The 25471-nt window shown below is 58.1% G+C and overlaps 1 protein-coding gene across 1 annotated transcript in view; it reads right to left on the bottom strand.

Moving 5' to 3' along the window:
* Window positions 1–25471, bottom strand: part of NTNG2 (netrin G2) — a 59272-nt gene that overhangs the window by 17349 nt on the left and 16452 nt on the right. Inside the window, exon 2 of the mRNA XM_069474773.1 lies at window positions 17695–18338. Within this exon, the coding sequence (XP_069330874.1) occupies window positions 17695–18338 (644 nt within the window). The remainder of the gene's footprint in view (window positions 1–17694; window positions 18339–25471) is intronic.

The raw sequence follows: 25471 nt of genomic DNA, 5'->3' as shown, positions 1-25471 counted from the left end.
CAAAATGTATTTGACCTTGGAAGATTTTAATTTTCTTCTTCTGAATTCCAATTTGACATCCCACTGAGCTAGCTGGAGAGGAACACCCCAGCTGTATGGAACCAGGAATGTACTCCACACCGCTGGCCTGAGGAAGAGATATTTTTAGATATCAGCTACATAAAGAAAAGATTGCCATCAACTTTGGGTGATAACACTGACCTTAGCTTATTAAAAATGCATAAAAGACTAGCGGAATCCGAGAAGCATATTGTAACGACTATAACAGAGAGTCACGGGCTGTCAGAGCTGGACAGGCCTGGGCGGTGCAGGTGGCGAGAAGCTTGCCCAAGGTCGGGCAGTCGCTTCCTCCCGGCCCAATTCCAGGCGTCCTTCCCTGGCCCTGGCCCTGCCAGGCCCCCTCCTGGCCAGCCCCTCACACCAGTCTGGCTTCCTCGGGAGCAGGAGAAGATGCTCTGGCCTCTCCAACTCCCAGCTGAGCTCCGGGATGAGCATGGCTGAGGTTGCTTGTGTGTGTGTGCACGTGTACCTGCACACATGTGTTTACACGTGACCTCTCGAGCTCTCTGGCTTTCTCTTGGTGTCCCCTCCTTTATGTCTGTGTCTTTCCCTGTCTCTCTGTCTCTCCGTGTCTCTGCCCAGCATGTGCTCTGTCCTCGCTCTCCTCTGGGCCTTTGCATATGCTGTCCCCTCTGCTTGGACGGTGCTGCAAGGGCCCGTCTTTAGGACGGCCCCTTCTCCTAAAGCTGACACTGAGAGGCAGCGTTGGACGCCAGGCCGAACGTAGCTTCCTTGGGGACACCTTTCATGACCCCTGCCTCCCGTCGGCCCCTGCTGGACCTCCCTCACCATAAAACTCAGCATAACCTGCAACATCCCCCAAAGTGAGGGATATGAGATGCGGGGGCAGGGCAGATGGGTACGTGACCTGTGAGACAGCCTAAGAGGGTATTGTTTATTTTTGAATACCAGCATTTTTAGAAAAATGACAAACTCCTAAGGCCTGGGATCTCAAAAATAGTATTGCCTAGGTGAGGCCAAGTTCTAAAAGTATATTCATTTCAATAAATTATTAGGCGAACAATGAGGTTAGACCTTTACCTCACACCGTATACAAAAATTAACTCAAAGTGGATCAAAGACCTAAATGCAAGAGCTAAAAACTAGAAAACTCTTAGAAAGAAACACACGGGTGAATCCTTATGGCTTTGAATTTCTTAGACCATGACACTAAAAGCAAAAGCAACAGAAGAATAAAATAGATAAAGTGGACTTCATAACAATGAAATACTTTTGTGCTTCAGAGGACATTTACCAAGAAAGTGAAAAGACAGCCCACAGAACGGGAGAAAATGTTGCACGTCATCAGCCTGAGAGGGGACTTTCATCTAGAATATGCAATAAGCTCTTACAACTCAATAATAAAAAGACAACCCAGGTTTTAAGATGCGGAAAGGACCTGCATAGACATTTCTCCAAAGAAGACACGCACAGGACCAACCAGCACATGAAAAGATGTGCGACCTCATTAGCCACCAGGGAAATGCAAATCAAACCACAGCGAGACACCACTTCACTCCCACTGGGACGGCTGCAGTGAAAAAGACAGATGATGGCGAGTGTTGGCGAGGACGTGGAGAAATTGGAGCCCTGGTACACTGCATGGGAATGGAAATGGCCCACCTGCTTTGGAGAGTGGTCTGGCAGTCCTGCAAAGGGTGAAACGTAGAGTTACCCAGTAATTCTATCCCTGGGTCTATCCCCAAGAGAAACGAAAGCACATATCTGCACAAAAACTGGTACACAAATGTTCATAGCAGCACTATGACTAGTCAAAAGGAAGAAACAACCCAAATGTCTATCAACAGATAAACAAAATGTGGCCTATACGGACAATGGAATACTACTTAGCTATAAAAAGAAAGAAAAAACCGACACACGCTACAACGTGGGTGAATCTTGGAAACATTATGCTAACTGAAAGGAGTCAGTCACAAAAAGTCACATACCGTATATCCCGTTTGTACCAAACGTCCAGGACAGGTGGATCCACAGACAGAGCAGATAGGGGGTTGCCAGGCGGGGCTGACGGGGAGGGGAGTGAGGCTGATGGCTAAGGGCACAGGGTGTCTTTCTAGGGTGATGAAAATGCCCTAAACTTGACTGTGGTGACGGCTGCCCAACTCTGTGAACGTCCCACGAGCCCCTGAGCTACACATGTTACATGGGTGGAGGATGCCGGACGTGAGTCGCGCTCGGTGAAGCCGCGAGTGGATGAACGAGCGGGAGGTGGGGACCGGTGAAGGGCTCACCCGCCTGACTGCGGCCAGGAAGCGGGGTTTTATTGTCACATCTCTCCTACAAACCCTCGGAGTTTTGTTGTACCGTTTGCATAAACCTATCGCGTTGTACCTCAGAGAAAGGCTGCTGGGTGAAGCCAGCGACACCTGGGCACTCGCTTTGCCCGAGGTGCAGCTCTGAGAGCTCCTGGCAAGTTAGCGGACCGGCCCTGCACAGCCGTCCTGCCAGTGATGTATCCGTACTGTCTCCGTTTGCAGATGGGGAAACTGAGGCCTGGGGCAGTGAAGGGAGCTGCCCCAGGTCCCGCAGCTGGTCAGGGGCAGAGCCAGGACTTAAATCCAGGCAGCCTGATGCCAGAGCTGCGTTCAGTGTCTGGGCTCCCTGGGTCCAGGCGGCAGGAGCCTGGGAGCTGAGCAGCGGCTGCGGGGTTCTGCCCCGCGCAGGGTGCGCACGGCTGCGTGGCCCTGCCTGGGTTCTTAACCCTTGTGAGCGTCGGTTTTCTCCCCTGAAGAGAGGGCAGCAACAATCCACTGCGGCTGGCATGAACCCAGTGACACTGGTCATTTGTGAATGAGTGAAGGAGAGCAGGAATGAATGGGCACAGGGACTGCCCCTGCCACGTCACCCACACAGCTCATCCGGGGTTGGGGTGAAACAGAAGCCTCTGCCACAGCAGGTGCCCCGGGCTCTGCCGCCCTCCCCTGGCCTTTCCCAGTGACTGTGCGGGGTAGCCCTGTCCGCCTCATCCCACTTGCCTGGGATGTTCTGTCACTTACTGCGTGACCTTAGGAAAGTTGCTGAATATCCCTTGGCCTCAATTTCCCAATCTGTAGGACAGGCACAGCAGTAACGCCTGCCGCAGACAGTTGTTGGAAAGACTGAGAGACTGTCTGTAAAGCACTCGCCTAAGGCGTGTCGGTGCCCAATAAAAGTTAATTTTCCTTCTCATCCTGTGAGCTCCCAGAGCCAGGGACCTTGAGAGCTTTTCCCGAATCAAGGTATCGACTCCTCACCAGGACCTTATGAAGAGTATATTACGACCACCTGCATTGCACAGACAAGGAAATGAGGCACAGAGAAGTTAAGCAAGTTGCCCAAGGCCACACAGCTGGTGAGCCCCACTTTAGGAGGGTCTCGAGCAGGCAGCTGGGCGGAGGCCCGGGAGTCTCCGTGTGCTGGTGGTCAGATAGACGTAGGCTCCTGGAACCAGCCACGATCCCCCAAACACAGGCACGGGCTTCCCCTCCCTCCCTCAGGCCTCTGTCCTGTGATTTCTCCTTCCTATTCTAGAAGGCCCTTGGCAGATGAAGTAAATAAAATAAATAAGCAAGCGTGTAAAAATGTGTGCACATTGTTAACCAAATCCTCGTGAAAACCCGCAAGCCACCGCTCGTCCCACTGGACAGGTGAGACTGCAGAACTCGTTCTTGGCTGTACCACCCTGCACCACGCGGAATGTGCCCGATCCCGTCTGATCTGGGGGGCTACTCGGGGCTGGCCTGGGTTGTACTTGGGTGGGAGAATGCAGGACTCAGGGGGGTCAAGTGCCAGCGACGGCCCCAGATCTCCGGGTGGAGGAAGCGGGCTTACACCCAGGGCCGTCTGGCACGAGATGGGGTCTCCCTCAGTGCTGGCTTCGTGTCCAGCCACCCCGGGAGGAGGAAGGCCAGGAAAAGGGCCACGGAGCCGGATCCTTCTGCCTGCAGCCCACAGCTGTGCTAACCAATGCTGAGGCCTCGGCCAGGGAAAGCAGCCACAGGAGAAAGAGCCCCGACTGTGCCCCCCAACACCGGTTCCTCCTGTCCACACCTGGGTGGGTGGTCCAGGCTCCAGCCCACACGGCCCCTCTTCATCCATGGGATCAATTTTCCCAAGGAATCACTTTCTGAATTTGACCTTCGAGAACCATCAGTCTCACCGGGAAACCATCACCTGAGCCACCTGAGCCCGCTACACAGCGCTCTCCAGCCCAGCCATCAGAAAGCGTTATTTAATAATGAACATAGCGACAAGGCCAAGCTGGCCGGCCCCCAAGGCCTGCCGCCGGCCAGCGGACAGCTTCATCCTCCAGGACCGCTGCTCCCTCCCCAGCCCCACCCTGCACACAACCCCCACGGAGGAGGTGGCAGGAATGATGGCTCCGTAGGAAACACACTGAGCGGGGAGAGAGGGAGAGGGAGATGCTGAGTCAGCAGCCAGCGTCTGGCCCAGGCCCTGCTGCTGATTTGCAAGGTGACCTTGAGCAAGTCACTTCTCTGGGTTTCAGACCTCTTAGTTACCAGTTGGCAAAGCTGAATTATACTTAGATTTCCAGCCTTCTTAACTTTTCCTAAATGCCTAACACAGCGCCTGGCACACAGTAGGCTCTCAGCACCTACGGAAGGAAAGGGAGGGGATCATGCACCTGCTCAATTAAAGGCCAGTTAGCGTCAGGGCGGGGCTGGAGCATCGTGTCATGCAGTGGCCAGACAGTTGGGCTCAGACCTCTGCCACCTAATGCCGTGCAGGTGCCCGGCAACCTGGGCAGGTGACCAGCCCCAGGGACTCGGCCAGTGGGCTGTAAAGCCGGGAAGCGGCTGTTGCCACACGACAGGGCTGTCGAGAGCTGGCACCACCCGTGCTCAGCACAGGGTCTGGCGCAGAGTAAGCCCTCTGCCAGCACCGGCCATTACCACTGTCGCCACTGTTAATGCCCAAGAAGTGACAACAGGAGGGACGGAGGTGAGAGTGAGGGGGTTCCTAGGAGCAAATACTGGCCTTGCCTGCAGCCCCCAGGTGCCCAGCCCCGAGGGCAGGCCCGGCTGTCCTGCCACACCTGCCCAGGGCCTTTCTCAGCAGCTGGCTGCTCCCCAAAGCAGACATGACTGTTCTCCAGGGCCCTGAGGTCCCCGACAAGGGGGGACATACCCAGTGGCCTCCTGCAGTTGCATCCCCACAGAGGCCCCTGCCACTACAGTTGCCAGATTTACCAAATAAAAACACAGGACACTTGGTAAATGTGAATTTTAGATAAACACCAAATTTTTCTGTTGTATAAGTAGGTCCCAAATATTTCATGGGACATACCTGTACTAAAAAAAATTCCTTGTTTATCTGAAGTTCAAATTTAACAGGGCCCCTGTATTTCATCTGGCAGCCCCCCTGCCACCCTGCTCACCCGTGTGGCCGAGCCCCAGCCCTCTGCCCCGCCCTGGCCTGGCGTCGGGCACACTCACTGCCCTGCTGGAGGCTGGCCCTGCTGCCTGTGAGAACACGGAGGACAGAGGAGGGCTGCAGCGCCTGCTCAGCCAAGTTGTCCCTTCACCTTGGCGAACCCCTAATGAACCCCAGAGACCACAGCTGTTAGGAGGCAGCGCTGGGCCTCGCCTCCAGGAGAAGGCTGGTCCCAGACAACCCAAGTTCTCGGGGAAACGTGGCCAGCCCAGCTGGGGACCCACAGCCGCACGTAGGATGGCAGGGCCCCAGCCAGTGCCAGGCCGGAGCGTGCCCTGCCCCGCAGGGAGGGGCAGGCAGTGCCCAAGAGCTGCCAGCAGGGGCACCATCTGGACCCGGGCCTGGCACCGTCGCTCCACAAAAATCGTGAGCTGGGCCCTTCCCTCCTCCCAGGGGGAGAGGAGCGGGGTGTTTGGAGAGTCTCCCAGACAGGAGGGCGGGTGGAATGTAGGTCAATGCCTGGCTGCCGGAAAGAGTGATGTCATCCTCTCCTTGGGGGAAGCTGAGGAAGCGGTGAGTTTGGGTGAGCGGGAGATGGTGGCGGAGCTGGGCGGAGGGAGGGGCCCCAGGGCCAGCTGCCCTCGAAGGCCAGGCCCCACAGGGACGCAGAGCAGTCCCAGTGATCCCCCTGAAATGGGGTGCACAGGTGGGGCACGGGGAGAGCCACAAAGTACCTCCTTGTGGGACCACGGGGGTTCTCGGGGACAAACCACACGCGTCCATGTGTTGTTACACGTGGGGCACCGGTGCCTGGGCCTGCACCGTCCTGATCCCTGGGGGCTGAAGTTAGACACAGACCACTGTTCGCACGCACCCGGCAGTTTTCCTATTTCTCTTGCCAGAAGAGCATTTAGCTTTGGGTACAGACTGTTCTTTTGGGAAAAACATTTTCATGGGCCTTTGAGTTATGGGCAAAGTAACCCAAAGCAAATCCCAAATCTCACACTGGCCTGGAGACGTTAGCACGTGAGGGTGTCGCGCTCTGCAGGGTGATGGGGGAGGCCGACGTCGCCAAGGGCACTTCCTTCTTGAGGGGCCCACACATCTGGGGTTGGGGACCTGGAGGTGGTGAGGAAGGATATGGCCATGGGTGGAGGCCAGGGGCTCCCCTCCCTGGCCAGTGGGCGGCGTGGCCATTGGACGGGCCTCCAGGCCAGTGATGCTAGTGGCCGGCTTTGGATGTCTTCCTGTTCCTCGTGGCAATCCCTTTCTCCTGTCCCCAGCCCGCGTTGCGCTGTGATGAGACACCGTGGCCTCTCCCTGTGTGAACTCCCAACACCCCTGGGGACAGCCCAGGCCAGGCGGAAGCCCAAAGAAGCCCATTTCCTGGGGTCTTAGGTGTCCCCTGGGGGACTGAGGGCGAGACCGCATCCAAAGCAGAGTGGTGGGACTGGCAGGAGCCGAAGAAGCAAGGAATGGCCGGGAGAGCAGCCCACGGAGGCCGGCTGGACCGAGAGGTCACAGGTGACCAGAGGACACAATGTATTTGGGGGTCGTGGTGAGAGGAGCCCGGTAACAAACCGGATCTCCAGCTAATCAGTGGGGCGGGCCAGCCTCAGGCACGGGAGGGAGGAAGGCAACCGGATGTCAGGGAACGTGAGACTGTCCGCATCAAAAGGCCGCGGCCAATCAAGGCTTGCGACCCCCAAGTTGGGGGACTCAGAGCAGAGCTTCAGGGACGGAGGGGCGGTCCGGGCGGCCTCGCCTGCCACAGCCTGGCTTTCCCGGGGTAATGTGGATAGATGCTGGCGGCTGCTCCTCCTGGAACACAATCAGGCCGGCAATTGAGTTCATCGGCTAAATCAAATCTGGGCTTCTGTGCGAAGTCCTTCGGTATTAAGTGCCTGAACACACATCATCCCGTCCGGTCTCTTGATAAACCCCATTACCCAACACAAGGCCACAGGCAGCTTCCCGGGCACAAGAGAGGCTGACGGGAGGGTGCTGGTGGGCTTGGGCGTGTGGCTTAGGGGTGACACGGGGGGTGTGGCCAGGGCCTGCCCAGGTGCCTGACTGAGGCAGGATTGCTTCACTTCCTGCGGAAACTCCCAACACCCCCGAGGGAAGGCCCAGGCCCAGGTGCAAGCCCAAAGAGGCCCGTTTCTCACACAGGGGAAGCACGAGAAGGAGCTGGGTGTGATGGTGGAAGGGGGTGGCGGCAGGGGTGGGTGTGAGCAAGCCCAGCTGGCTCTGCCGCTCCGCCTCCCGGCTCCCATGCGCGGCCCCTTTCTTCTCTGGAAGGAGTTACAGATCGTAAGACCCATTTGTTCATGTAAGAAAGTTCATTTGTTCGTGAATGAATGAATGAATTCCACACATAGAGCGTGCCTCCCTGGCCTGGGTGCTGGTGGACAAGCCAGGTCCTGTCCCTGCCGGGCATCCAGGGTGGCTGACCTCTGGGGACTCAGAGCCCAGGCTGCAGAGGGAGGCGGGAGGGTCAGTCCACGGTGCACATAAGCACAGTCACAGAGGGTGGCCGTGATCCTCAGGTCATCGCAGAGCCACTCGAGGGTTTGTGCAGAGAAGTGATGGGGTCGTGTTTGGGGGAGAAACTGCACAGAGAGGGCAAGACCGCAGGGAAGGGGAGGCCAGTCGTCTCCCCAGACAGCATTCCGACACCGCCTGGCCTCCTTCTGGGGGCAGGGGTGCCGATGGGGGATCCATCTTGGGACCCGTTAAGGCTGAGAGTGTGGACGCAGGACAGCGCAAGGGGGCGTTTCCGCACCGAGTGGAAAGAGGCCTCCGGAACGCAGCCCGAAATGGGCGGCGCCAATGGGGGAGAAGCGCGGACAGTCCCCAAGGCCCCGCGAGCCCCGGGCTCCTGCTCACCCTGTGTGTCAGCACCTGTGCGCAGGCGCCCGGTGGCAGTGGAGGGCGCCATGTGTACGGGACTGGGTTCACGTGTGTGGGCGGGGCAGGTGTGCGTGCGGGGCGTGTTACAGATGAGTGAATGCGTGCCCGTGCGTGTGTGACTCGCGGGCCACGCGGAGGAGCATCTGTGAATCTGAAACATGCTCGGCGGGCATGAAGTGCCAGCCAGGCTTCAAACGACACCCCAGGCTCCCCTGCCGGGGTTGGGGGGAAGCCGCCCCGGGCAGGGGGCAGAGCCGGGCCTGGGGATGAGTCTGCGCCAGCTGGCCCTCCCCGCCGACCGCCGGGCTCCCTGTGATATGGACGCCAGCTTCTCTTTCCTACGCACGGGCTGACTAACGAAGGGGGCGCGGGACGGAGCCGGACTGGAGATGAGATCCAGGATCCGGCCACCAAGCGGGGGACGCAGGGAAATGGGGTTTGTGTTCAGGTGACTAAACACCGATTCCTACAGGTGACGACAGCTCCCCTTTCTCCAGCACCGACTGCGTGTCGGGCCTCATGGAACCTGCAAGTTCTCGGACAAGCGTCACAACGATGGGTCCCACATTACAGGTGGGGACACTTGCCCTGGGCCACCAAACAGCAAACCGGAGGAGTGTTGAGTTCCCGTGCGGGCTGCTGTGTGGCACCACGATGTGCCGCTCCTGACTCGGGGCGGAGGGACCTCTGCGGGTAAGGGGGATGGGCCACCCTCGGCCACCGGGACGGACACGGGGTCCTAGACGGTGCTAGAAGCGGGGTCTCTGACCTAAACACAAAATCAGGCAGCCTTTTCTCCTCGTGTGCCACAGGGCCCTCTGTCCTCTCAGCTCTCGCCACCAGTGGCTTCCCCAGCTCCTGCCCTGCCTGTCACCAGCGCACCTGGATGTCGGGGAGGCTGTGCTGCCTCCACCTTCTCAGGAAGGAGCCCCTCTCCGCCCCACCTCCCGCTCCCCGCAGAGCCAAATGTGTTAAAAGCCTCATCTACGCCCCGCTCTGTCACCCCTATTCTCTCTTGAGCCCACCCCAAGCAACCTTCACCACGACCCCTCTGCATCTGTCCCCGCAAGGTCTCCTTTGGCCTCCGCGTTGCCGAGGCCACGGACGCTCCTGGACCCCTCCGCGCGGGGGACACGGGGGCCGCCCTGCTGGTACCCTTCTTCTGCCCTTCCGGATGCCCCTCCATCTGCCTTCTCCAGCCACGTCGCAGGCGGGTGCTCCTGGGCCCCCTCGTCCTCGGAAGTCTCGCACGCCCCCATGGCGGCGCCAGGCGTCATCCCGAGCCCAGGCCTCCCCGCGCCGTCTCGCCTGCGCTTCACACTCCGAGGTCCACACGCTCCGGATGCCTCAAAGGCGTCTCACAACCAGCAGGGCCAAAATAGAACTCGGTCCTCCTCCCGCACACAGCCTCTCGGAGACGGTCTGGCAGTTTCTCCTGAAGTTAAACCTACACGTAGCACACGACCCAGCCATCACACCTGGGTGTTTACCCAAGGGAAAGCAAAACTTATGTTCACCCAAAAACCTTTACACGAATGTTTATAGCAGCTCTATTCATAATCGCCCCAAACTGGAAGCAACCGAAATGTCCTTCCACCACGGGGACGGGAAGCGCCCGTCCCCACGGCGGACCCTACTCAGCAGCGGCGCGGGAGCCCGCGGGCGGCGCTGGGCAGCAGCCTCACAGGCGTGGCGTTGAGCAAAAGAAGCCAGTCTAAAAAGTGACATGCTGCGTAAGCTTGTCCATCTGTAGGACTTTTCCAGAAAAGACAAAACTGTCGTGACAGGCAGCAGATCAGTGACTTCCAGGGGACAAGGGTGGGGCAGGGTGTGGCTACTAAGGGTGGCACGGGGAGTTCTTTGGTGACTGGACAGTTCTGGCCCTGACGGTGGTGGTAGTTGTAGGAATCTACACTCGTGTTAAAATTCACAGAACTGTATCCCAAAAAGGCCAATTTTACTGTAGGACAATATAAAAAAAATAAAATGAAAAATATTTTTAAAAATTTCCTCCAGAAACCTCTTCCCCATTTGACAGTTGTCCACATTTGACAAGGTAAAGTCTCCATCCAGCCAGTGTCTCGAGTGAGGCACCTGGGGGTGTCCTTGGTGCCTCCTGTGCCCTGCCACCACCAGCTACTCTGCCAACTCTGCCGCCAAAGGCCACCTCCAGGCGGCCCATGTCACCCCCGGCCCCCACCAGAACCTGGCCATGCTGTTGTCAGCATGGAAGGACCGTCCTGGTCTCCCGCCCCCACATGCCCTCCAGGTTTCTTCCTCAAAGCCGCAGCCCCAGGGGCCCCTCCCCGACCCCCTGCTCTAGGTCTTAGAGTCCCCAGCTCACCTTGGTTTATTTCCTGCTGAGCACCTGTTGTCACTGGAGGGTACTTAGTGTGTTTACTCCCACATCGCCCCACTAGAGTGTCAGCCCCACGCAGCCGGCGGATCCCAAGCACTTGGCTGTGTCCAGCATGTGGTAGGTGCCTGTTAAGGGTTGAATCTTCCCAGCACCCTTGGGAGGGCGTTACTGTGAGTGACTCCACCCCTGAGCACCTGCAGGGCTTCCTGCACCTCCTGTGACCCTGGAGACCCCTCTTCTGCCCCGTCTGCTGAGGGTGGGGCCACAGTGGTAGGAGAGCAGAGCCCAGGTGCCAGAGGAGCCTCTTGGGCCCAGAGGCCAGCACCCCCCCGCCCCCTGGCTCCTCCACACATCTGCCCCCCGCCAGCGCCTCCAACTCTCCGCGATGGCCAACTTTATCTTTCATCGCGCGTGCCCACTCTCTGGTGGGAAGCAATAGCTCAGGAGGCTTGGTGGTGGCAGTTAAAGGTGAGCTGCGCCTAACAAAACCTCTGTCCCCAAAGAGCTGGGAAAATATATGTTGGGTTTAAAATATGGGAAGCAAAACACGAAACTGCCTTTCCAGGGGCTCTCCAAACGTTTCGGGATCACGGACCCTCTTTGAGAATGGAATGAAAACTGGGCCTGCTCTCCTACTGACAGGACACATGACACTTAGCACATGTTTCAGTGAGTCTGTGGACCCTTGAAGCCCACGCTTTGCCCTTCTAAGAGCCCACAGGCCCAGGGAGAAGAAGCCCCAGGAGCCCCTCGATCTGCAGTTCTCGCTGTGTAACACTGACGACCTCATTTCACCCTCGGGGTTACTGTCTCTGTCTTCCGGAGGCAGGAAGAAGGCACAGACAGGTTAGGGGACTTGCCCAGGGCCACATCTCATCCAGGATTTGCACCTGGACAGTCTGACGTGAAGGCCGTCCATCCATCCATCCATCCATCCGCCCATCTTTTATTTTTTAGGTAGTAAAAACTCACCAACTTACTATTTTTAAATTTATAGTTCGGTGGCATCAAGTACATTCACAATGTGGTGCAAACCTCATCACCATCCATTTCCAGAACTTTTACATCTTCCCAAACGGAAACTCTGTCCCCGTTAAACACTAACTCCCCACTCCCGCCCCCAGCCGCGGCAGCCGCCATGCTATTTCTGTCTCCATGGATCTGACTACTCTGGGGACCTCGCATGTGTGGAATCCTACGGGTTTTGTCCTTTTGTAACTACCCTGCTTCATTTAGCATAAAGTCCTCAAGGTTCATCCATGTTGCACGCGTGAGGACTTCCCCACTTTGTAAGACCGAACGATGTTCTGTGCACGCGTGCACCACGTTTCGTCTTTCCGTCCACTCGCTGGTGGACATTTGGGTTGTTTCCACCTTTTGGCTACTTGGAATAATGCTTTTATTAAAATGAATGTACAAATATCAGTTCAAGTCTCTGCTTTCACTGCGTCGGGGTCTACGCCCAGGCGTGGAACTGCTGGGCTGTGTGGTGATCCTGTGTTTAACCTCCTCGGGAGCCACCGCACTACGCCCCACGCACTGCCCCGTCTCGCACTCCCACCAGCCACGCACACGGGTTCTAACCTTCCACATTCTCGCATTTGCTATTTTCCGTTTTTCTGATAATAGCCATCCAAATGGGCACCTCCATCCATTCCTTAACCTCCTGGCCTCAGTTTCCACCTCTGTGCAATGGGGACAATAATCCTCTCTGGGTAGAACTCAATCAGGAAACGCACATGCAGGACTTAGGACACCACCCGGATGGTAAGAATTCTCAGTGAGTGACAGCTGACATTGCTGAAGGAGGAAGCTCTGCCCTCACAGAATTGTAAGGAGTCGGCACAGGCAGAATAATATCACAGAATTCTCTTCCCGCCCCGGTTTTTCCTGTAGAACAGCTGAGGAAGGGAGGGGTGGGCACAGGCATGGGGAGTGCGGGAGGACCTCTCTCTGCACGCCCCTCCCCACCCCACCGCCCACCCCCCTCAGAGGCTTTCCTCCCTCTGCCGCTGCTATTCTTGTCCCTCTCCAGTTACCCCACCATCGCCATCGTCATCGATAAGGACAGGACGCTGTGCAAGAAGATGAGAAGGTCAGGGAAGAGAAAACAAGCTGGGGCAGCCCAGGGACCCCAGCTGAATCTAGGGGACCCACGCATGGCCCGTCCAGGCCCAGCTCGGCCTCTGGGATCCAGCAGGTTTTCTCCCAGGCAGAAATGGAGTGAGGACACAACACTTGGCTCGTTGTGAGTAAATGGTACCTACTGTCCCTGTTCACTAAATCCACGTTTATTATTGTTGACTAAAACAGGTGCACAAGACTTCAATCTGGTGCACAGGACCTCTCTCCATCATCTCCCACAAACACCATCCCACCCAGCTTGAATGCCTCCACGAACAGGAAGCTCACTCTTCCATTCCTGCTCCCAGCTGGCAAGGGACCAGCTGGGCTGCTTTCCTGGAGCTTCCAAGAGTTTTCTGGGCAGAGGAATTTGTCCCCAGGCCTGGCCTGGGGGTGAGGATAGGATGACTCCCCTCTTCCCTCCAACTCCCAGACCCAGAGTGGGCAGGGCTGGCCAGGCCGTTTTGCCCACACTCAGCTCCTGGCATGACAGCCCTGCCATGGGCCTGCTGAACACGGCTGTATCACAGCTACAAGCAGACACTGACAATCTCAGAGCCGAGGGGGTACACTGGCAGCTCGTGAGGTACCCTGGGCTGCAGGGGCATTTTTTTTAACCTGTTCAGAGTTTTAAAAAATGTTTGAAGTAGGTGTTAATATTTTAAAGATCAAGAGAATTCACATGGATACGTGTTGTGTGCCTGCCCTTGCAGCATCCGATCTGGCAATACGCCGTCCACTGTGAGGGGCCTGCCCTCTCCGTTTCTCCACAGACCACACCCCTCCCTATTGCTCCCGCTGGTCTGTGTTACCCACATACGCTGTCTTCCCAGTCCCTGTGGACATTTGGGTTTGTAATCCCTACAAACTCAAAAAGCTCGTAAGCTCCAGCACCTGGGGTGGGTGCAGTGATGGCCTCACATCCAGGCAGCCTGGTCCCCACACCTGGGATTCATCTCTCCTGCCGTCTAACCAGGGAACGCAACACTGTGATAATGAGAAAACCGAGGTTCCGCCAGTTTGGAGTCATCCAGCTAATCCACCTGGCAGCTCCCCCTCCAGCTCACTTGGCGGGCTTCGCAGAGACAGCTTTCTGGATCTCACCCCAAACCTCCTAGGCCCAAAGCTGTTGGTGGCAGGGTTGGGACTCTTGTCCTTAAAAGCTCTCCTGGAAGGTGCTGGGTCAGGTTTGGGCCCCTTGTGTTAGGGGTGAGGTGGGGGCTCCGGCCCCTCTCCAAGCCCCGTAAAGCAATGATCTCATTCCTTGTCAGTCCAGATTTCGCCCCAGATTTCCTGCACAGTTTAAGCCAGCCGCTCTCAGCTCTTCACCTGAGTTCCCCCATGTGTGGAAGGAGAAAATAGCTCCCGCCCCCCTCCTGCCTTCCAGGAACCAGCACGTGGGGCAGGGCCCGCGGGAGGCAGGAGGGGCCACCCAGGGGTGCAGGTGGCTGTGTTCCTCTTTGTGCCACCAGCGCCTGGCCTCCCCTCCCACCCCGTGGGGCTGCAGCTCGGTCTGCCGCCTCCTCTTACCCCTGATTCGTACCAAACTCTCATTCCCCAGGGCCCTGGGCTCTCCCCAGCTGCTGTGGCCCTGCCCCAGCCAGGCACCTCTATTTCCCACTCCTGCCTCCCCCATGGGGGGCCTTGGAGCTGTGAATAGCTGATTGAGGGATAAAACAGTGAACAGCCACTGAATCAAAGAACCTGGGCTTTGGGAGCAGAGGCTGCTGGGAGGCCCCGTAACACAGGCCACCTGAGCTCAAGAAGGCCTGAGCCAGAGCTGGGACCAGGGGCAGGGAAGCCGTGGGGCCAGCACCTCGCCCACAGCTCAGCGGTTGAGACGGACTTGAGCTTGGACGCGCTCGGGGCTGGATCTTGGCTGTCCAGCATTTAGCGGAGCTGTGTGATCTCCTTATACTCCGGACCCCACAAGCCTCCGCCTCCTCATCTGAGGACACAGGCTGCGGGGAGCCCCGTTCCCGCAGGGAAGGCTCAGAGGCCGGGGATCAGGTCTGGCTGGCTCAGTGCGCGGCGCGCGGCAGCTCAGACCTTTGTAACCACGGGGGAATCGGATGGCTGTTGATTAAACAAGAAATCGCACACGAAGCCCTTTATACAGCACTCAGTAGCAAAGGGGCCCGTAGCAAACACCCAACAAATATTTGCGATTATCGCTGGCAGCCACAGGGAGAGGCGGGGGAACAGGATCGTGAGGTTCTGAGGGAAGCCGCAGAACAGGTTCAGCGTGAAATCCCAGAACCCTCGGGGTCCCCAGGCGCCCACTCAGGAACTCTGGGGGCATCCTCTGTTTGGGGCCCACATGCCCCCTTGCCACTTGGTCCTGCCTCTTTGGGCCTCGCTGGCTTCTTGGCACAGCTGGGCCTTCCCAAGGGGAAGTTAAGAGGGGAAAGAGGAGGAAATTACAGCCCTCTGCTGAACCATCTAACCAGACCTAAGTAATCGATGAGCCAAGCTGCCACTTTCCTGCCAACCAGCCGCCTGACGAGTACTTACTCCATCTATGAATTGAGTGCTGCACTTTTGCCACCACCACGGCTAATCCCCGCTGCCCACAGAGGCTGGGTGCCAGCAGGAGCCGTGAGCCACCAGGCAGGGTCTGCCCTGCCACTTTGCCAGCGAGACATGGGCTCCAGGCAGTCCCAGTCCTCTTGTCACAGATGAGAAACTGAGGCCCGGAGAGGGGTCCAGAGGGGTGGGGCTTGAATGCCAGGTCACCTTGCCGGGGCTGTAGGGGCACCACAAGGCCCCGACTATCACCATCCTGGCCTCCACCCTGCAGCCAGCCCAGACGTCAGGACCCCACACTGGTCGCCTAATGAAGCCTAAGGCCGCCCTTGACCAGACTCCTGAAGATGGGGGTCCCCCTGCCACAGCCCAGTGCAGGTCAGAACACAGGCCGGGACCAGGGGAAGGCCTGGGGACCTGGTTCCCACCCAGGAGCTGCTAAGCCCGGTGGAACCGTGGGGCTCGGGGGTGTCTTGTACCAACTGTCTCCAGAGGGCGGAGGTCAGAGAGACAAACAGAGGACAAAAGCCTGGACTCTCAACTTCCGTAACAGTGCCCATAAAGGGGGTGGTTTCCAGAGCATTCCTGAGTTTAAATATCCTGTCTCAATTAGGGGAGGGCCGGCGACCACGGGTGTCAGAACCACAGGCCCCTGTGTACGCACCTGCTTCACGCCCATCTGCCAGCCTTGAACCTGACTCCCACTTCACAAACCCCTTGCCTTTGCACATTGTCAAAGTAAAATAAAATGCAAACACAAGCTGAAAACAAAGCACCACACTGCCCCTCCCAACGCCGCTTGGCAGGCACCCGTGACATTTCTCCTGTGCCTGCCCAAACTTCTCTCCAACGTCTCTTTAAGACACAGAACTTGTACACACAGGCGTATCATGTACTTTACAGAAACAAGATGATGCCATACACACCATGCAGCACGTTGCTTTTTCCACATGTCAAGAATTACACACTCAGGCAGTGCTTGGAGCCTGCAGTGGACATGCCCACAGGGGGTCGTCCCAGTGGGGCCCCCAGTGTGGCCCCTGCTTGCGCCTGCCTCAGCTGTGCTCCCGGCCTCGATCAAGCCCCACACCCTCGCTCTCCACTCCGTCCTCCCTCAGCCAGCCCCAGCCCTCTCACTCCGTTGTTTTGCACATATTATGTGCTGGGCACTGTTCTGAGGGCTTCGTCAACTTCACTCATTCGACCCTCAGCCCGATGGAACGAGAGAGGCATGACTGTCATCAACCCCCTCCACAGAGGCCTCGCCCCACAGACCAGCACCTTATCTGCCAGACAGACAAATGACGCGCGGAACCACTTAACCGTCCCCAGTCTACACAGCTCCTGGGAATCAAGGGCTGCTTTTACCTCCTCTGATGTCTTCTAACCTTGTCCTTCTCCAGAACTGGGGGTTACCTTGGCAGTCTGGACAGGTTACCTTGTCTGCACCCTGCACACTCCAAAGGAAGGGCTGACCTGACCCAGCGCCCGGCACGTGACCTCTAACCCCATGAGCCCTGGGACTGTCCCATCTGATAAGTGTCCCTGTTTGCCTGGGGGTCTTGGGCCACACCAGAGTCTATGCTAATGATGTGACTTGTGGGGGGCCTTGGCCACGCAGCACCAGCTCAGCCTCTGGAGACTGGAGACGAGGCCGGCCAGAGTGGGCCACCACGCCCAGCCGTCAACTCCTGTAAAAACCCGGATGCCAAGGCTCAGGCAAGTGCCCCGGCTGCTGGTTCTCCACGTGTGCCGTCGACACTGATGCTGGGAGAACCAAATGCAGCTCGCGTGGCCCCACCGGGAGAGGACAACCAGGGCTGCACCTGGTTCTCCTGGGCCTGCCCCGTGCACCTCCTCCTGCTGCTGACTTCAGTCTGTGTCCTTTCATTGTAACAAACTGTAACCACGAGCGCAACAGCTTTGCTCAGTCTGCGAGTTTTTCTGGTCCATCATTGAGCCTGAGGTGGTCTTGGGAGCCCTGACATCCACCGAGTCAGTAAACAGCTCCAGCAGCTCCCGCATGACGGTGCCAGGCGCTATCCCAGCCCTGCCCACACTGAGGGGCCCCACTCCTGCCGTCCAGACCCCCCGGACCCTAGGGAGGACGTTGGTCATCCACACATGCACCTCCCTCCATGGAAAAGCCCAAGCATCTGTCTGTGCAGCCCCAGACATCGTAACAGTCCCTCTGATGGAACACCAGGTAACATCCCAGGAAGTGGGCACCGTCCCAGATAGGTACCACGTAACGTCCCAGGGACTAGGTGACATTCCCGGCACCAGGTGACATCCCCAGGGCCCTCACCCGGCCTTACCTGCCAATGACCTCGATGTTGGAAATGGCGTAGAAGTACTTGTAGAGGTTCTCCCGCTGCACGTAGGTGCCGCCCAGGGCCGGGCGCAGCAGTCGCATGCGCAGGTCGGTGAGGGTGAAGAACTCCTTGAGGCCCTTGGCGCTCTCCAGCCGCGTGTACAGGTTGTCCATGTTGCGCAGATCCGGGCCGGCGAAGATGGCGAAGCGGTCCCGCACCTCGAAGCGCACGTGCTTCTCCTTCTTGGAGCCCGCCCAGCGCGAGTACTCCTCGGTGCAGAGCACCCGGTGGGCGCTGGAGGATGACATGTCGCGGGCCCGGCGGGCGGACATGCCGAAGGCCTCCATGCAGTCCTCGGCGTAGAACTGGTAGGGCTGCCACGTGCGCCCGTTGTCCAGGGACTTCTCGAGGACCATGACCGTGGGCCGGCCATACTCGAAGGTCATCACCACGTCGTCCGTCAGCTCCACGCTCTTGTTCCACGACAGGGTGATGTTGGCTTCCAGCGGGCTGGGGTAGCGGCTCCACGTGATGCTCTGCCAGTAGGTGGCCAGTCCCTCGTCCTCCTTGTCAAACATGAGCCGGGGCGGGTGGGCCAGGTCCGGGTTGGAGGCGTCGCACTCGTTGCTGCACAGGTAGGGATTTTCCTGCAGCAGGGAGGGGAGAAGGGAAGGGTGGGTGCCGGCTCGGGACGGCCTGGGAAGCCTCCGCCCAGCCTGGCCCCTGCCCGAGCGCCAGACATCTGCTCAGTGGTCACGGAGCCTGTGCTCCTGTGTCCGGCACCAGGTGGGTCATTTGTACCCATTTCCCCAAAGTGCACAAAGCCATGCAACTCCATGGCTCCCCAAGAAAACACACACTTGTTCCTACTCTAAATACAGACAACCAAGAAGGGTGGGTGTTAGTCCCCTGCTCAGAGTCCTCCATGGCTCCCCACTGCCTGGAGGATGAAGTCCTAACCCTTTAACACATCAACACTGACACCACACCTGGTAACACCATTCCTGGGCCTCCCGGCCAAGCACTCCTGTCCTTCAAGCCCCGCTTGTCTGTGCCTCTGAGCCTTTGCAGATGACATTCCCTCTCCTGGATGTGCCCTTCCACTCTCTGTCTGCCTCAAAAATTCCCACTCATGTTCTTGACTCTTTAAACGTGTCCTACACCAAGATGCCTTCCCGACCCTTTACAAAGTACCGTTAGGCGTGGTGAACACATCGAGGGCTCAAAGGGCGGCTGGAAGCTCCGAGCCCCTCCCCCATACCTTGCCCTGTGCATCGCTTCTGGTTAGCTGAGCTGGTAAACCTAAGTCAAGTGCCTTCCTGAGTGCTGTGAGCTGTTCCAGCAAATTCTCAAACCTGAGGGGTGCTGAGGAAACCCCCTATTTATAGCCCGTTGGCCAGAAGTACGGGAGGCTCCGGACGTGCTGTCGGAGGAGGGGGCAGCCCCCCAGGACTGAGCCCTTCCCCTGAGAGGTCTGACGCCGCCTCTGGGCAGTTAGTGGCAGAACCGGACTGAATTGCTGGACACCGCGTTGGTGTCCAGAGAGTTGGAGAACTGGCTGGGAAAGCCCACACATCGGTGGGAGAAGTATTGTTCACAGAACCGGGCCAAAGGGGCGCTGGCTGGGACCCGCAGGGCACCGCCCCTCGCTGGCCCAAACCCCACCCAGCCCACCTGTCAGGTGCGTCTGGCTGCAGAGGCCTCACTAGTCCGGAGTCCTCAGGGAAGCTGGCCCCACTGGGCGGGTTCCAGCTGTGGCTTCCCCGCTGTGGCAGATCACATGCCTCCCCCCCTACCCCACCCCCGTCTGGTCCGCTGTGTGAACTCACCCCAGAGACCTGGAAATGTCACTAACATGGTGGCTGCTCGGGGCAGAGCCTGTGGGGACAGTGAAGCTACTCTGTGTGACACCGCAATGGCGGAGGCACGATTTCACGCACACGCCAAAACCCGCAGACGCACGCGACCCCAAGAGCAAAGGAACCCTCCCGTAAACTACAGACTTTAGTTAATGACAACGCAGCAGTATTGGTTCATCAAACGTAACAAATGTCCCAACTAATGCAAGATGTTGATAACAGCAGAGGCTTGCAAAGGGGCGGGGAGCGGTGGCATTCAGCACTATCTGCTCCATTTTCTGTAAATCTAAACCTGCTCTGAAATATAAAGTCTATCAATTAAAAAAAAAAAAAACACCAAAACCCACTGTCACTAACAACCTCACAGCAGCCCAGACCACTCACAGCCCTTTTTGATGAATATTTCAGGTGTCTGGTTTGCTCAGAGACAAAATGGCTTGGATCTGAGTTAAAACCTCTCACTCCCAAATGAGCTGTTCGGCCCCCACGGGGGAGTGGGCGCGCTGCCCCCGCCAGGCGTCACTGCAGCTGGCCCTGGGCCCCGGGCTTTGATCCTCTGTGGTGGAGCACAGGTCCCCAGACTGCCCAGGGCTCCTCAGTGGGCAGGGCTGGCCCTGGGGTTCACAGAGCCCTCCCTGACCAAAATAGCTCCGTCTGCTGGGGTGCCACTGTCCCCTCCACCTGGCCTGGCCCTGCTGCTTCACGGGACCCAGGGTGGAAGGAGCTCACTACAGAGCCCAAGGCCTTATTAAGCAGAGGGGGAAACCGAGGCCCAGGGCAGGGCGGGGCTGGCTCCGGGGGTACTTCTGAGGACAAGCCTGCTCCTGCCCGCTGGTGAGTTCACACGCGTGATGGCAGGTAGGGGGACCTGGTTCGCCTCGTGGGGGTCTGAGCTTTCTCACGCTCTGGCTGGGTGACTCTGGGCAAGTCACACCCTGTCCTGTGCTGTCGCCTGAACGGGCAGGGGCTGAGAGACCTGTGGGGGTGGCTCAGCGGCTTGAGAGGGTAGCAGGCTGCAGGGAAGGGCGCTCTGAGTCCAGGGCTCAGCCGTGCCCCCGGGGAGGAGTGCGGTGGGCACATGCCCTAAGGGCTCGCACCGGGGCAGGAGGACCGTCGGCATCCAAGCTTGTGCCCCCCACAGCCTAGCAATCCCCCCTCCCCTCAGTCCTGGGCCTCGTTAGGGGCTAAATTGCATCCCCCCCAAATTCCTATGTTGAAGCCCTAACCCCAGTACCTCAAAATGTGACGGTATTTGGGTACAGGGTCTTTAAAGAGGTGATTAAGGTTAAATGAGGCCCTCAGGGTGGGCCCTGAGCCAATCTGCCTGGCGTCCCGAGAAGAGGAGATCAGGACAGGTGGAGGACGCCAGGGCACGCGCGCACGGAGAACAGGCCGCTGGAAGGCACCGGGCAGGCGAGGTCTGCAAGTCAGGGAGAGGCCTCAGGAGAAACCAACCTGCCAGCAAGATGCTCTGGACCTCGGCCTCCGGGACTGCAAGAAAATGAGCATCTGCCGCGTCAGCCCCGTCTGTGGCATCTTCACGGCAGCAACTAAGACACACGGCGTCCCAGGGGAGCAGGGGGCGACAGGGTGGGAGGAAGAGCCCAGAGGGGAGGCACCGAATTGTGCGTGTTTGATGACTTCCCCAGAGGCTCTCTCTGGACCCTCCCTGCCCCCAGGAGCCAGTCTCTCAGCACAGGGCAGCAGGTGGCATCGGCTGCAAGGCCCACCTGGGAAGCTCCCACCCACCTTGCCCAGGCTGCCGTCCCCATCGCTCGGAGCTTGTGCTCCTTCAGCCACTCTCCCTCCCCCTGGCTTTTGAAGTCCTCCCTGGGCTCCCTCCAGGAAGCCCTCCTTCCCCGACTCGGCCTCCCAGCAGAGCTAATGCCCAGCTTATCTGGACAGCGCAGTGAGGCCTCCACAGAGGGCCCGGGCCTCGATAACTGCTCACTAAATTACAGTTATTATCATATTAAGTATTAATAGCTATTAATATAACGACAATTATATCAATAATATATCTCATACTGAGTGTTGATATTATTCCTGTCCACCCCCAACTGCTGCACATCACCCACACCTCACCCTTTCCCGGGTCCCTCTCCGTCCCCCCGCCTTTCGTGCCCCACCCTTCCCAGCCTCCTGGTGGTCTCCACGGGGCAGGGGGGCCACATAGTATCCCCCAAAGCCCCCAGCTGCGCTCGGCCTGTCACGGGGAAGACTGACACAGCCGGCTCTGCCAGGCGACGGGGGCACCACGCTGCCACGGCGCTGCCGTGCTGCCCTGACCCGCAGGGCCCGCCGCCCCCCGCCCCAGGCCCGGGAAGCAGATGGTCAGAAACTAATGAATCAGCCTGTGTATTTACCAGCCGCGCCTGCTGCGGAGCGGCTTAATCAACAGCGAGCACAATAAATAAGTCCCGAGCCGTCGCCAGCGCAATCTCTCCCTCTCTCTCCCCCAACCCCATTCTGCTCCTTCCACTGCCCTCCCACCCGAGACCGCAGAGGTGCGTTTCACGGGTCACACGCAGAGCGCTGCCCTGCTGAAGGCGCCGTCCGAGGGGAACCGACCCTCAGTTTCCTTCCCAAAGGCAGCACTTGCTCACGGCCTTGCCTTCCTTCTCTTCGCACTGGGGGGAGTTCCAGGAGCGAGCTGGGGGTTGGAGGCCCAGTTCACCCCACTCCCCGCTCCCGAGCGCTGCTCCGACAGCTGATGACAGCTGATGACAGCCGTGTGAAGGAGGGGAGAGGCCGGATTCGCTCCTCTGAGGGCGAGCGTTTGCCACTTTCAGGGTCTGCACATTCCTACCCACCTCCAGGAGAGCAGATTAGTAATGAAAACAACAGTCAAAGCAAAGTGGTCTAATACAGGGAGAAAAGTTGGGAATTTTTTCTTTTCTTTTTTTTTTTTTTTGAGAGAGAGTCTCGTTCTGTTGTCCAGGCTAGAGTGCAGTGGCGTCGTTACAGCTCACAGCAACCTCAAACTCCTGGGCTCAAGCGATCCTTCTGCCTCAGCCTCCCAGAGTGCTAGGATTAGAGTCGTGAGCCCCCGCGCCCAGTCGGGAACAATTAAGGCACACTTCTGACTTCTTAGGATGGCACCAAAGCCCACCTTTGATATTACTGAGAGCAGGAATTGTTTCTTTAAATATTTCATGAATATTACAAAAAAAAAAATCATACCCCTGATTAAAAGCCTTGGAATTTTCTCCAGAAAAGTGCAGTAACACATTACATTTTCCGTGCAATTTCAAGGGGTTCATGGAGCCCCATATCCCTAGTTAGAAACCCCGTATGAGTCTGGGCAGTGAAGGAAGCTGGCTTGTGTCTGAAAGCCCTGAGTTCCATCTCGGCTCTATGCTCTGAGGCTTTGTGACCTTGATTGACAAAGTCACCTTACTTCTCTGAGCCTCTGTTTTCTCAGCCAGTGTCATGTGATACAGTGTACGTCTCGCAGTACCTAGAACGCCTAGAAAATGTCTCCAAACGGTGGCGATTATTTATCATTAAGCACCAGCTGCACAGCGACACTCCCTGCGACCTTCCGAGGGAGGAAGAAGTGAGGCTGAGACCACCAGGCTGGTTCTTGGGAAAGCCGGGAAGTGCATGGCACGGACCCCCTTGGGGACTGCTGACTCAGAGGGGAGCAACGATCACGACACTCACCGAGCACCAGCCACGTGCCTAGGCCGGGCTGGTCGCGTCACATCCCCAGGGCGGTGGGGGCTGCCGCTGGCTCCATTTCACAGGTGAGAAGCAGAGTGTGTACTGTCCCCACACCGCTTGCCCCGGCCTCTGTGGGACCCCACCTGGGGGGAATCTTGGGGAAACCGAGGCCACGATGTCTGTGGCTCTCCTATCTCTCTAGACACACACAGGCAAGTCGTCTGAAGGTAGGGGGGTGTGGCTGGAGGGCGAAGGCAGGGGTGTGGGGCGGGCGAAGGCAGCCAGCCTGGACCAACAGCACCAGAGAAGCAGGAGGACACGAGTCTCCTACATGGACACGGAGCAGGAGACGCCGGACACGAAAAGGTCTGCGGAGAAAACCGTTTTATGCCACGCTTTTCAAACCTTGTGAGGGGCTCTTAAATGCTTTTGCTTTTATGTTATTTTCTGTGCAAAGGGTACAGTGGGAGTCAGAGGCCAGGTTGTGAACACCGTAGACAAGCTGCAGGCGAACACATAATTGAATGGGACAGTGAACTGCTAGTGGGGACAGTGGTGACCGTGCCCGTGGGAAGCCCAGCCATGTGAACCTCCAGGCCCCTGAGCAGGGAGCCCGTGGAGGGGCCATCACTGGACTTGAAGGAGTCTGAGGAAGAGGACGAGACAATGGGGGACAGTTACGGACTGGCCTCGAATCCCAGACCCCAGCTGGGACAAAATCTCCCAGTGGCCGCATCACTGTCGGTGGCTTTGGTGACCTGCACAGCAGCACACAGGGCGCGGCAGGCTGGGCTCTGCGGCTCTCAGCCAGATAAGGGGGTGCAGTCCTCGCTCAGCCACCTGCTAGCCCCATGCGCTTGGGCGAGTCACTCAGCTTCTGCAGCCTGACGGGGCTCAGGACAAGCTACCCCCAAAATATTTTAAGCTGAAGAAATTTGAGAAAACTGCAGAAGCAGGAAGGTCACCCTGTGCCCTTCTCTCCGAAGCAGTCAGAAGACCCTCATTTGAGAGGGGCCCTCCCTGTGCCTGGGGTAAAGGACCCGCATCTCCGAGGACGCAGGATCACAGAGGGGAGTCTGACAGGCAGGCCTTGTGTGTTCCCTGTTCGTTGCCGCGAGATCACGCTTTTCTTAGCCACTCATGTTCCCCGTGACTGTCTACTTCCACATCAGCCAGCACAGAGAATACGGACGTTTACCCGTTGCTTTGGGTCTTCGTTCCTCATGAAGGCTCCTGTGTCCCAGAAAACTTACAGTAAATCCATCTGTATGCTTTTCTCTTGTTAATCTGTCTTTCGTTTAGGCGTCTCAGCCACGAACATAGGATGGATGAGGAAAAGCTATTTCTCCCCCACCCCTGCAAGCCTCGGTGTCTCAAGGAGGGGAGGCTTCACGAGGGCCACCACCTCGTCCTCCTCTGTCCCCACAGCCCCCAGCACTGCCCGGGAATGCGAGAACTCTTTGTGGAATGAAAGAAAGTTCAATGAGCTTGATAACAGCGACTTCACAGGGTGGTTGTAAGAATGACACCAGGTGCCACCTGGCAAGCACCTTGGGTAGCTCCGGCTGGCAGATGATGGGTGTAGGGACAACATCCAGGACTGTCACCCGAGTGGCGGCTTCAGCAAACAGCAAGACCCGCCCTTTGTGGGGCACGCCTTCCACGCCAGGCCTGCGCAGGGCATCCCGCGGGCACCATCCCATTGGATGCTCACAGAGATCCTGGAGGATGAGACCCTTTTATTTACAGCTCCCCAAGGTCACCAGGGTCCTCAATAGCCGAGGTGGGACAAGACGCCGGGGGGCGGCCCCCTGAGCACGGGCTCCGAGACAAGTCGGGAAACTGTGCCCTTCACCCAAACGGGAAAGGACGCCGCCGCCCCCAGCCTGCGCGGCTCTCCGCAGACTCGGGCTCCACTGGGAGGCAGACAGCACATCTCTCTGCCACCCGGGTGTGTGGGCAGGCACAGTTTAGCAGCTGACAGATTTTTTTGAACCTGTCTGCTGAGTTGCCAACTGAACCTGTCTCATCTCAGCCCGTCACCCTCACTGGGGCTGGAGGCAGCTGCCGTCCAAGGGGGGAGGGGGAGGCTGCCCAGGAGGGCCCAGGCTGGGGGTGCGGGAGCCAGGGCCAGGGCAGCACCGGCTCCGTCCTCACAGAACAGGAGCAGAGGTGGGGAGGCCGGGAGAGGCAGAGAGCCAGCCGCACCCTCCACCGTGGACGTGGCTTCTGGAACTTTGGGGGACTCTTCTAGC

The sequence above is a fragment of the Eulemur rufifrons genome, chromosome 7 (assembly GCF_041146395.1).
Source record: "Eulemur rufifrons isolate Redbay chromosome 7, OSU_ERuf_1, whole genome shotgun sequence".
NCBI classification, from domain to species: Eukaryota; Metazoa; Chordata; class Mammalia; order Primates; family Lemuridae; genus Eulemur; species Eulemur rufifrons.
This window is presented reverse-complemented; position numbering and strand designations above follow the sequence as displayed.